The sequence below is a fragment of the Protomyctophum bolini genome (assembly GCF_963924005.1).
Source record: "Protomyctophum bolini genome assembly, chromosome: 23".
In the NCBI taxonomy this organism is placed as follows: domain Eukaryota; kingdom Metazoa; phylum Chordata; class Actinopteri; order Myctophiformes; family Myctophidae; genus Protomyctophum; species Protomyctophum bolini.
The window spans coordinates 25163283-25175782 of record NC_137884.1 but is presented as its reverse complement, the minus strand read 5'-3'; the positions used below and the strand labels follow the sequence as shown (position 1 = coordinate 25175782).

At 45.5% G+C, this 12500-nt stretch overlaps 1 protein-coding gene across 4 annotated transcripts in view; it reads left to right on the top strand.

Moving 5' to 3' along the window:
* creb3l2 (cAMP responsive element binding protein 3-like 2) overlaps window positions 1-12500 on the top strand; it is a 33222-nt gene that overhangs the window by 14029 nt on the left and 6693 nt on the right. For 3 of the 4 annotated variants that reach the window (XR_013963601.1, XR_013963602.1, XM_080757834.1), the window contains exons 2-9: window positions 1-243; window positions 1469-1737; window positions 3549-3624; window positions 5231-5499; window positions 6337-6483; window positions 7081-7139; window positions 8458-8526; window positions 8689-8773. The exon at window positions 1-243 is cut by the window's left edge and continues 25 nt beyond it. Coding sequence is in view for 2 of the 4 variants with exons in the window: in XM_080757834.1 (XP_080613960.1) it covers window positions 1-243; window positions 1469-1737; window positions 3549-3624; window positions 5231-5499; window positions 6337-6483; window positions 7081-7139; window positions 8458-8526; window positions 8689-8773 (1217 nt within the window). In the remaining 2 variants the exon portion in view is untranslated. The remainder of the gene's footprint in view (window positions 244-1468; window positions 1738-3548; window positions 3625-5230; window positions 5500-6336; window positions 6484-7080; window positions 7140-8457; window positions 8527-8688; window positions 8774-12500) is intronic. The other variant, XM_080757835.1, reaches the window with a different exon arrangement.

Here is a 12500-nt window from a genome sequence, read left to right as displayed (position 1 = left end):
TTTCCCAGGATGCATTGCTGCTGGGCCAGCTGCTGAGTGACCCCTTCCTGTCTGGCGGCGGCGGCGGTGGGGGGCGGGGCAGGGCGTCGCCCATGGAGCAGGAAGGGGAGGAGGAGGAAGGGGCGGAGTCCCCGCCGTCCCCCCCCCACATCGCGGCGGAGCACAGCTACTCGCTGTGCGGCGACAGCCGGCCTCAGTCGCCGCTGTCGCACCTCAACGGGGAGGCTGGGGGGAGCGACGCAGGTGAGCGTGCGTGCGCGTGCGTGCGTGTGTGTGCGTGTGTGTGTGTGTGTATGTGTGTGTGTGTGTGTGTGTGTGTGTGTGTGCGTGTGTGTGTGTGCGTGCGCGCGCCTGCAGCCCAGGTGAGAGCCACGCCCACCCAGCGTCGATGTCTAGTAACTAGGGCTGCAACGACGATGAATCGTAATCGAATCGATTATTCAATTAGTTGTCGACTAATTTAGTAATCGACTAATCGAATCGGCAACTAATCACTGGAGTTTTTTTTGCAATTTATCATACTGTAGGTGTTTTCCCACTTAGCCATAGTTATCCAATCCAGTGTTAAGTGTAACTAAACTAAAGTGAGAGTGAGACATCGCTCTTCCCTTACAATCTGATGACAGTTGCACAGTACAAAACTTTTTTTTTTTAGTTCAGAAGAGTTACTGTTCCTTCTAGACTGACACAGGTGTAGCTATTATTTAATCAAATGTATGCAGTCAGAATAGGCCTAAAGACACCATGAGGTTGCTTTAATTAATTAAAAATTAGTTTGTCTTTTATTTGAATAGCAGCCTAATCGGCAGCTAATCAAATTTTTGAATGAATTCTCTTTTTTGTTAGTTAGAACATGTCTAAAATATATTTTTAAGGTAATAGCTAAATAAGTGTCATAATCCGATTCATCGATTCATCATTTAAATAATCGGCCGATGAACCGATTATGAAAATAATAGTTAGTTGCAGCCCTGATGTCTACGACTACAAACCGCCACGAAAAATGTCCGTCGACCACAGTGTTGTTTTCGTCGACTAAAACTGTGACGAAAAATGTTTTAGTCGACTATACCCTTTTTTTTCACTGACGAAAACTACATGGAAACTACATGGAAACTATGAGCTACGACGACTAAAACTAAGACTGAATGTACTGTCGATTTAGTCAACAGATAAAAACTAGACTAAAATGTTAGGATGGGACTATAGTGGACAAGAGATCCAGTATAAGTCGTTTTACACTTGGTTTCATGCTGAAAATAGCAGATCTACAAGCGCACAACGCACCGCAGGCTATTTTCAGCATGTGTAAGGCCCGTCGAAATACATTTTAGTCGACTAAAACTAGACTAACAGCAAGAGACTAAAACTAGACTAACAGCAAGAGACTAAAACTAGACTACTAGACTACTACTCCCCACAGTAACTTTAAACCAATCAGAGTCATTGTTGTTGTCGACTCCCCCAGGCGAGTCGGAGCTCAGCGATTGGACGATGGAGGAGCAGGGGGAGGAGTCCATGGACACCCTGCTGTGCGAGTCTCCGTCTCTGCTGCCCGTGTTGCCGGGCCTCGCCCTGACCCTGGACGGGCCACCCGTCACCCCCACCTCCCCCGACGCCCCGGGGGTCCCCCAGGGGCCCCCCGCCGGCCCCGACGCCCCCCCGAGGGCCCCCCACAGTCCTCGGGGCCGGGACCCCCCCGCCAAGACCAGCCACAGCCAGGCCAAGAGCGTCAAGGTTTGAGATCACTCTATACACTCTTTATTTTAATGTTTAGGGTAAATGGTGCATTTATATAGCGCCTTTATCCAAGGCGCTTCACCATAGATTGTGCATTACATTCACCCATTCACATTTCACACACACATTCACACACACATTGTGGCAGAAGCCATGCAAGGTACCAACCTGCACATCAGGAGCAATTTGAGGTTCAGTGTCTTGCCCAAGGTCACTTCGACATGTAGACAGGAGGAGCTGGGATTCGAACCGCAGAGGGTTTTTTATAGTCTAATGTTTAGGGTCTTTATAGTCTAATGTTTAGGGTCTTTATAAGTCTAATGTTTAGGGTCTTTATAAGTCTAATGTTTAGGGTGTTGATAGTCTAATGTTTAGTCCATTAAGGGCCGCAAGCTAAAAGTCTCAGTATTATTTCGGAACTTTTACAAATGTATTTCGTATCTCCTAATCTAGCTCTAAGTTCTTCATTTCTGACTTCTCAACGGTCTCTCGTTCAAAATGCGCATGCACGCACGCACGCACACACACACACACACACACACACACACACACACACACACACACACACACACACACACACACACACACACGCATCCATTCACAGACTCTGCATTGTGACACAGAGGTGTGATCTGACATCACAAGATGTGGCGTGTGTCTGTCTGATCAAACATCTCTGGCCTCAAAGTCACCTGAATAAATATCTTCATCATCCTCTAGTCTAAACCACAGTGGTTCCCAAAGAAGAGGGACCCCCAGGGGTCCTTCAGGGAGTTCCAGGGGAACCAGATGGACCCGTATGGGTCTGTAACTCTTGAGAGTGTACAAATGGAACCAAATTGACCCGTTAGGTTTCATTTGGTTCCATTTGTACGCTCTCAGAGTTAAATTAAACTTTGATTTTACAAAATAAAGTGGGGGTCCCAGAGATAGAAATGCCATTAACCCATTCTGACCCATTCTGACCCATTTTGGTGTTGGCATCATGTTATGCTTTAGCTATTGAAAAATAGCAGATCTACAAGCTCATAGCGCGCCACCGAGTGGCGCGCTACGAGCTTGTAGGTCTGCTATTTTTGAAAAATCGAAGAACGACTGACATTTTTTTAAATCTGATCTCAGGTCAGAATGGGTTAATCAGAACAGTGTGTGTCCAGTGGAAACCTCGTATGAATCTGATCTCAGGTCAGAATGGGTTAAATGGGGGTCCGTAGACTATTGCATGTCAAACTGGGGGTCCTTTGAAATTAAACTGGTTGAGAATCACTGCTAGAGCCGTAATACAAATCTTCTCTTATGTGGGGGTCCCTGGCATATCTCTCCACATGCGGGTATGCAGGGGTGGCAGTGGCTCAGGGGTAGAGTGCCTGGATGGTAACCGTAAGGTTGCCAGTTCGATCCCTGTGGGCTCCCCCAGAGTTGGTGTCAAAGTGTCCTTGAGCAAGACTCTGAACCCCTAATCGCTGCCGATGTGCAGGTTGGTGCCTTGCATGGTTTCCGCTGCCATCAGCTCTATTTTGGTCCCTCAACTTCTTGGCCTTTTTATTTTTTTTACTGTTTTGAAAAACATTAACATTGTTCAACTATAGCCGATCTATACTATTATTCAAAAATGTTTTCCAAAATTGTAAACCACTAAAGTCAAAGAAGCTTAAAAATATGGACAAAAAAGAACCAAGTAGCCTACCGTTTAACTAAGTCTAGAGGGTGCCCGGGTCTAACCTCTCTCTCTCTGTGTCTCTATGACTCTCTCTCTCTCTCTCTCTCTCTCTCTCTCTCTCTCTCTCTCTCTCTCTCCCTCTCTCCAGATCAAACAGGAAGTGATTCCTCAGATCAAACTGGAGCCTCATGAGGTCGACCAGTTCCTCAACCTGTCTCCCAAAGGTCAGAGGTCAAACACCTGTGTGTGAGTGTGAGTGTGAGTGTGAGTGTGAGTGTCTGTGTCTGTGTCTGTGTCTGTGTCTGTGTCTGTGTCTGTGTGTGAATGTAATGCACAATCTATGTAATGCAGGGACTCCCCATGAGAGAAGACTTTTACGTCTCTAGCAGTGATTCTCAACCCGTTTAATTTCAAGGACCCCCAGTTTGACCTGCATTAGTCTACGGACCCCCATTTAATGGCATTTCTATCTCTGGGACCCCCAATTTATATTGTAAAATCAATGTTAATTTAACTCTGAGAGTGTACACTCTCTGTTTGTACACTCTCAGAGTTACAGACACATATGGGTCCATTTGGTTAGCTGGGGACCCCCTGGAACTCCCTCAAGGACCCCAAGTTGGGAACCACTGATGGTCATAGTGTTATTCTGCTGGGAGTCAGTTTGTTCTGTGATGCTCTGGAGCCCCCTGCTGGCCAATCATTGAAACAGACGACAAGTCATTTCCGAAAATAGCAGATTTTCAAGCTCACACAATGTGTGTCGTGACTCGTGAGTGTTGTGTAGATCTGCTATTTTCACAGCGCGACCATGTGTAATAGGATCAGGCATTGTGTGACGCCTTCAAGTCGAAACACCACGAAATCTACAGTTGATTTTTGTCGACTAAAACTAGACTAACACTAAAGCATATGAGATGTCTTAAATGTGACTAAAAGTTAATGTAAAGATTTATTCCAGAAGACTTTGGGCCCTATATTACACCCGTTACTCTTTATCCCTAAACTTATTTTAACTACTTTTTAATTAAAAAAAATTACTACTAAAAAACACATTGACCCCCATATGTTTACGAATAGTCTGAGAGGCTAAATGTCATCAAATGGTGGTTCCGTGGCTCAGTTAATAATTGGACCTTGATATCAAGTAATTTCCCCAAATTCAAGGTACCAAAAGTTAACTCTGACCTTGGTAGATCTGCCTTTACCATTGGTGGTGTCAGAACCCTGGGCCGTCATTAGGTGGTGGGCGGCTATTTGAGCAAGGGCTGTTATTTGGAAATATACGGTATACTATGAAGTGCTATGACTACATATACAATGCGATTCTAGTGCTGTCTACGTAACATGCTATACGTCTGTATAAAATGCTATCGAAGTCTACATTAAGTGCTATCTAAGGGGCTAGGGTATGTGCTACAGGCCATGATAGAGTCTGAAAAGGTGGGTTTTCAGACTACGGCGGAAGATTGGGAGTGAGGCTGCAGTTCTGATTGTAATGGGGAGTTCATTCCATAGTTTAGATTGGGAGTGAGTCTGTAGTACAGACTGTAATGGGAAGTTCATTCCATATTTTTGGAGCCAGACCTGTGTACATATTGTACATGTACATCTTTTGTTGTTCTTTTCCTGATGTATTGTGATGTTTTTCTATATGATATTGTGTTACTCGACGACACTGAAAATGAGTTTAATTACGAGAATAAATGAAACTTGAATTAATATGAAAAGGGTTGAAATCCTCAGCGCTCTATGACTAAAACTAAAACTAAAAACCTCCGCCCTTTACGACTAAAACTGAAATCTAAATGTTCTCCCGACCAATCACAGCAGGTCTGGAGCTCCTCCGGATGCCCCCCACCCCCCCCAGCTCCCACGGCAGTGACTCTGAGGGCAGCCAGAGCCCCACCTCCCTGCACGGAGGACACGCCCCCCTGGGAGGGGGAGGGGCCAGCCCCCCCCGCAGCCCCCCCGCTGCCGCCGCGGCACCCCTGCAGTCCCCCGGCCACAAGGGGGCGCCGGCCACCACGCCCAGAGCCTCTTCCTCCTCCTCCTCTTCTTCCTCCCTGTCCAACTCACCCCTGCTCACCGCTCCCCACGTGAGTAACACCTGTCTGTCTGTCTGTCTGTCTGTCTGTCTGTCTGTCTGTCTGTCTGTCTGTCTGTCTGTCTGTCTGTCTGTCTGTCTGTCTGCCTGCCTGCCTGTCTGTCTGTCTGTCTGTCTGCCTGCCTTCCTTCCTGCCTTCCTTCCTGCTTGCCTGCTTGCCTGTCTGTCTGTCTGTCTGCCTGCCTGCCTGCCTGTCTGTCTGTCTGTCTGTCTGTCTGTCTGTCTGTCTGTCTGCCTGCCTGCCTGTCTGTCTGTCTGCCTGTCTGTCTGTCTGTCTGTCTGTCTGTCTGGCGCACCCCGACAAATCATGACAATAAACAATATTTTTGGCCGAACAAATAATTCGAAATTTGTTCAGGCAAAAACATTGTGTTTGTTGTCATGATTTGTCACAACAAGAGTTGTCTTTGTCTGAGACTTACAGGTCTTTAAATAAATACGTCTATGGGGGAAAAATGAATGGGAGATTATTTTAATAATTCTGAAAGGGGGCGGGACTGAGACGCTCTATTGCTTCAGAAACCGCAGGGTTTAATAAACTCCATTCCTATTGGCTCTTCAGAAGCTGCAGGGTTTATTAAACTCCATTCCTATTGGCTCTTCAGAAGCTGCAGGGTTTAATAAACTCTGTTCCTCAGAAGCTGTGTCGTCTTATAAACTCTGTTCCTATTGGTTCAGAAGCTGTGTAGTTTAATAAACTCCGTTCCTATTGGTTCAGAAGCTGTGTAGTTTAATAAACTCCGTTCCTATTGACTCTTCAGAAGCAGGGTTTAATAAACTCTGTTCCTATTGGTTCAGAAGCTAAACTCTGTTCCTATTGGCTCCTCAGAAGCTGCAGGGCTCTGGTCCTCTGCTGCTGACGGAGGAGGAACGGCGCACCCTGGTGGCCGAGGGATACCCCGTCCCGACCAAGCTGCCTCTGAGCAAGGCCGAGGAGAAGGCTCTGAAGAAGATACGACGAAAGATCAAAAACAAGGTGATTTCAGTCGACTAAAACGTGTCCGTCTCCCAGGGACGTGCACACATAGACATCAAAGGGGGCTTCAGCCCCTGCCCCTTTTACCCGTCTGTAAATCAACTGCCCTTTTACCCGTCTGTAAAACAACTGCCCTCTCCAGACCACGAATGAATGCAGCGTTTACTACATGTACCCCCCCCCCCTCCCAGAAGCTAAGATTTAGATTTAAAAAAAACGTTCACTCTGAAAGAATATATATTAAAAGATTTGCTCCAGATTATTCTCTACGTAGAATAATCTAATTTGGGGGCTTTGCTGCCATTTGTATTTTATTTATACATTTGACCTGTCCTACATCATTCCCAGAAACACAAAACAATATACTGTCCGCTTGACTAATAACAATAAAGATGGTTATTGTCCAACACATTATGGTGAATATATATATGATCACTGCCTCATTTTTATGTAGAAAACAAAGATGACCTTTCTATCTTGATGTTTCTATCTTTGATATTTTAGGCTGTCAAAATGTCAGGAATGTATTTATTGATTTCTGTCTGTCTGTCTGTCTGTCTGTCTGTCTGTCTGTCTGTCTGTCTGTCTGTCTGTCAGATCTCAGCCCAGGAAAGTCGCCGGAAGAAGAAAGAATACATGGACGCTCTGGAGAAGAAGTGAGTTTAAAAATATGCAAATACTTTACAAATAAATCATAAACTCTGTGTTGATTTCGCCGACTAAAACTAAGACGAAAAATGTTCGTCCACTACCTTTTGTCACTGACGAAAACTAAATGAAAACTAAGCTATGATGACTAAAACTGAGCTAAATGTATTGACAATTTCGTCAACAAATAAAAACTAGACTATAATGTCAGGAATGGACTAGTGGACAAGAGATCCAGTATTTTCATACTTGGTTGAACGCTGAAAATAGCTGATCTACAAGCTTGTAGATCAGTCATTACGACGGCATCAAGGCCCGCCAAAATACATTTTGTTCGACAAAATTTGTTCGACATGTTACCAAGATTGCCTTTTTTCACCTTAGAAATATTGCACGAATCAGAGCCTATTTGTCTTTGGATGGACGATGCAAAAACGCTAATCCACGCCTTTGTTTTTTCTCGGCTTGACTACTGCAATGCACTTTTTTCAGGACTGCCTAAGAAAACAACTGACAGATTACAACTTGTCCAAAATGCAGCAGCCAGAGTTTTAACTAGAACTAAGATGAGAGAACATATTACTCCAGTTTTGGCATCACTGCACTGGCTTCCGGTTGTTTTTAGGATTGATTTTAAAATTATTTTACTTGTCTATAAAGCTCTCAATGGTCTCGCACCTTCCTACCTACATGACTGCCTGCCTAAATATGTCCCAAACCGCCCCCCAAGGTCTTCCACTGCTGGCCTGCTCGCTTTGCCAAAAAAAATGGCAACTAAAACCTAAAAAATACGGGGAAGCAGCTTTTTGCTTCTACGGGCCGTCGGCATGGAACAAGCTCCCACTGTACCTTCGTCAGGCAGCCTCTGTAGACATTTTTAAAGCTCAGCTCAAGACCCACTTCTACAACATTGCTTTTAATTGATATTTTCTTTGTTTTTTGTTATTCATGTCCTCACTGTATTGCATTACTGCTTGTTTTTTAATGTTGTTGCCTTGCTTTTCTTTTATTCTCCATTTTTCTGTAAAGCACTTTGAGCTGCATTTCATGTCTTGAAAGGTGCTATACAAATAAAGTTTTATTATTATTATTATTATTAAATCAACCGTAGATTTAGTCGACTAAAATCTCATGACATTTAGTCGACTGAAACTAGACTAACACTAAAAATCATTCCAGGTGACTTTAAAATGTGACTAAAACGAAATGTAAACTATTCAAGAGGCTACGACTAAAACTAAAATCCAAATTTTGCTGCCAAAAACAACTCTGGAAAAAACATTGTGTGCGTTTGGCTGACCGTGCAGTACCTGCCTTCGTCCACAGGGTGGAGAATTGCTCCAATGAAAACAGCGAGCTGCGAAGGAAAGTGGAGAATCTGGAATGTACCAACAAGTGAGTCTGTCGCTCACGCACGCACACACACACACGCACATGCACACACACACACACACACACACACACACGCACGCACACACACACACAAATTAAAACTATTATAACTCTCTCTCTCCCTCTCTCTCTCTCTCTCTCTCTCTCTCTCTCTCTCTCTACCAGGTCGTTGCTCCAACAGCTTCAGTCTCTCCAGGCGGTCGTTTCAGGGAAGGTTCCAAAAACCACACAGACGTCCTCCTGCCTCATGGTAAGACCCAACGTGTGTGTCTGTGTGTGTGTGTGTGTGTGTGTGTGTGTGTGTGTGTGTGTGTGTGTGTTTGCGTGTGCGTGACCGTGTGTGTGCATGCGTGCGTGCGTGACCATGTGTGCGTGAGCGCTAATAGGTTGCGATGCTGAAACATTGATTAGAATATTGAATTGAGAGCATCTGTTTTTGTTAATTACCAGTCTGGCATTTTGTTAGTATGCATAATTCATTTAGCCCAGTGTGTGTGTGTGTGTGTGTGTGTGTGTGTGTGTGTGTGTGTGTGTGTGTGTGTGTAGATGATTGCTGCATGTGTGTATTCCTCAGCCTGATTCTGTTCTCATATTCTGTATCTTGATTATACATATTATATATATATTTCATATACATATATACATCTCGTATACGTATTTATAGCTGATTTTCACGGACCAGCAGTTGTGTGGGACCATAGACTGTAAAAAATATGGACAAAGCGTTCCGCGGGTCTAACATGAACGTAAAATGAAGCCTGTCAGTCCTTGCAATGGAAGTCGTCATCTTCCTAGATCCGTTTGGGCCCAGCTGGCCCATTGGCTGGCCCAGACAACGAGGCAGGACTTCCCCCCTTCTTCTTCGTTGGTTTTTATTTTGACTCGAGTGGGTGGGGGATCCCGTTCATAGACTATAACGGTAGCCACGCCCCTCAGAACATGCGCGACTTTATGGTGATTTTTTTTATAAATGGGACCATCATTTTCCAAAAAGAATATTATGACATTAGAAATGAGACTTTAAACTAGTGACTGGAAGCAAAAAGTATTCATGACCATGTTTATTAAGGTAATACAGTCTAGGTGAAGTTGGGCCCAAAATAAATACATGGACTTCTATGGGGCTATGGGTTTTTTTTAGCCCAATGACAGCGCCACAACAGGCCAGTATATGAACTTTCATTTCCTTAGTGGCTTCACAAAATATCTGTCTGACTGCCCCCCTGTGTGGGACCAACCAAGGCCCACACAACATGACGTCACTGACTCACCGACTCACCCAAACACACCTCTCTGGTTTTAATAAAACTACAACATGACGTCACTGACTCACCGACTCACCCAAACACACCTCTCTGGTTTCACTAACCACCGTTTCGGTGGTCACCTTATCACCGAACCCTGGACTATGAGTAGGTGTTTAGAACGGGAAAGGCGCAGTGTTGATTTCATCCACTAAAAACTAAGACTAAAAAAATGTAGTAGGCCTAAACAGTGGCGGGTTATGAGTTAGCATGGCTACGCTATAGACTAGGCTAACGCATTCATGTACTTGTATCTCACGTAGACAAACGGTTAAACGGCCAGGAGACTCGACGCCATGATTGGTAGATGCTCAGAACGAGGAGGAGGAGGAGGAGGAGCCAGAGGATACGAGCGGAGCGCTTAGCGGGAAAAACGTGGAGCGGAGCGCTTTGAACCGAGCGTGGATCGGGTTTTAGTGGAGTGGCTTCGGGGCCCCCCCCGCTCCGGTCGGGGGGGGGGGGGGGGGGGGGGGTGTGCTGCGCGCCACATGTTTTGAGCATGTTTCGGTCGTGACACGGACACACACACACAGAGACACACACACACAGAGACACACACACACAGAGACACACACACACAGAGACACACACACACAGAGACACACACACACAGAGACACGTGTTGCGTGCTTTGTTCCGTTTTTTGGACGTGCGGAGTGGACTGGTCTGAGCGCTGTGCGCAAAACCATGTGAGCGATGGAGCGGACCGGGGGGATGGGGGGGAGGGGGGGGGTGGGAAACAACACGAGCAACAAGCGAGCGAGAGAACCCCCCCCCCCCTGGAGCGAGGAGCGGTATTTTCTGCCCCGTTCCTTTATGACTCTCTTCGCCGATCTGGCCAAACGAGTCCTGTTTGGCGACCAGGAGTCCCGAGTCCCGACCCGCCGTCGATGGCGCCGTGCCGACGATACGTTGGCGCCTGGAGACTCTTATCCAATCAAACTCCTCCTGGCGTATTATTGCTTATAGCTACTTTAACAGGATTTAGCGTAGCATGCGTATAGCCTCAGCCCTGTATAATTATAATCCATTGCACTTATTATTAGAGAGATGAAATTTATATCGGCGTTGTCGTTTGCACTCTAGCGTCCTCTTTCTCAAACTGTGGGTCGCGTAGCGTACGGTGTCTGTGAATGTATTGTTTGTATCGATAACCACTGTATTTGACTGTTCATTATCGGTATTGTCGTTATGGTGACATCATCACGACTGACCCCGCCCACCCACACCAGGGACGTGCACACACAGACATCAAAGGGGGCTTCAGCCCCTGCCCCTTTTACCCCGTCTGTAAAACAACTGCCCTCTGAGTCCAGACCACGAATGAATGCAGCATTTACTACATGGTGAAAGAAATGCAAATGCCCTGCTCTCCTCTCCATGCCATGCCGAAAGGAAGGCAGCCTTCAGAAGAATTTGTTTTTCCGAAGTCTCCTGAACTTGAACGCAGCATTTTGCGTTGAACAAATTTGTTTAGAAATCCATGTCGTTGCACACCGTACATCTCCACTAGCTAAAGAGGGCTGGGTTGAGCCTCGAAAATAGCTGATCTACGTCGCGCTGCGACGCGTTGAGAGACTGTAGATCTGCTATTTTCCGCTGTTGTTGTCCAAAAGTGCTCCCTCTTACGGGATTTTGGCCCCTGCCAGTGACTGTAAATAGGGACTAAAACGGACAGATTCACCCCAAGCCCGTTAGACTTCTGAACAAGTGCAATATCCCCTAACCTGTATCCCTATATAGTGCTATGGGCGGCGGTGGCTCAGGGGTAGAGACGAGTGGCTGGATGGGAACCACAAGGTGTCCTTGAGCAAGACTGTGAACCCCCTAATTGCTCCTGATGTGCTGGTTGGTGCCTTGCATGGTTTCCGCCGCCATCGGTGTGTGTGTGTGTGTGTGTGTGTGTGTGTGTGTGTGTGAATGGGTGAATGTAATGCACAATCTATGTGAATGTGTGTGTGAATGGGTGAATGTAATGCACAGTCTATGTAAAGGTGTGTGAATGGGTGAATGTAATGCACAATCTATGTAAAGGTGTGTGAATGGGTGAATGTAATGCACAATCTATGTAAAGGTGTGTGAATGGGTGAATGTTGTAATGCACAATATATGTAAAGGTGTGTGAATGGGTGAATGTAATGCACAATCTATGTAAAGGTGTGTGAATGGGTGAATGTTGTAATGCACAATCTATGTAAAGATGTGTGAATGGGTGAATGTTGTAATGCACAATCTATGTAAAGGTGTGTGAATGTTGTAATGCACAATATATGTAAAGGTGTGTGAATGGGTGAATGTAATGCACAGTCTATGTAAAGCGCCTTGGATAAAGGGGCTTTATAAATCTGTCTCAAAATGAACCATGAACTGACCGTGTTCTTTTTGTTTTTAGTATTTTAAGCATTTATTTTAACTAGCAGATTAGAAGCCAAAGAAACAACATTGTGTTCTCTTATGCATTTCTGCTGAATGACAATAAATATATCCATCCATCCATCCATCCATCCATCCATCCATCCATCCATCCATCCATCCATCCATCCATCCATCCATCCATCCATCCATCCATCCATCCATCCATCCATCCATCTATCCATCCATCCATCTATCCATCTAATTACCTTAAGCTTAAAGGACCACTTCATCACTTTTCAACCTATCTTCCTAACCCTA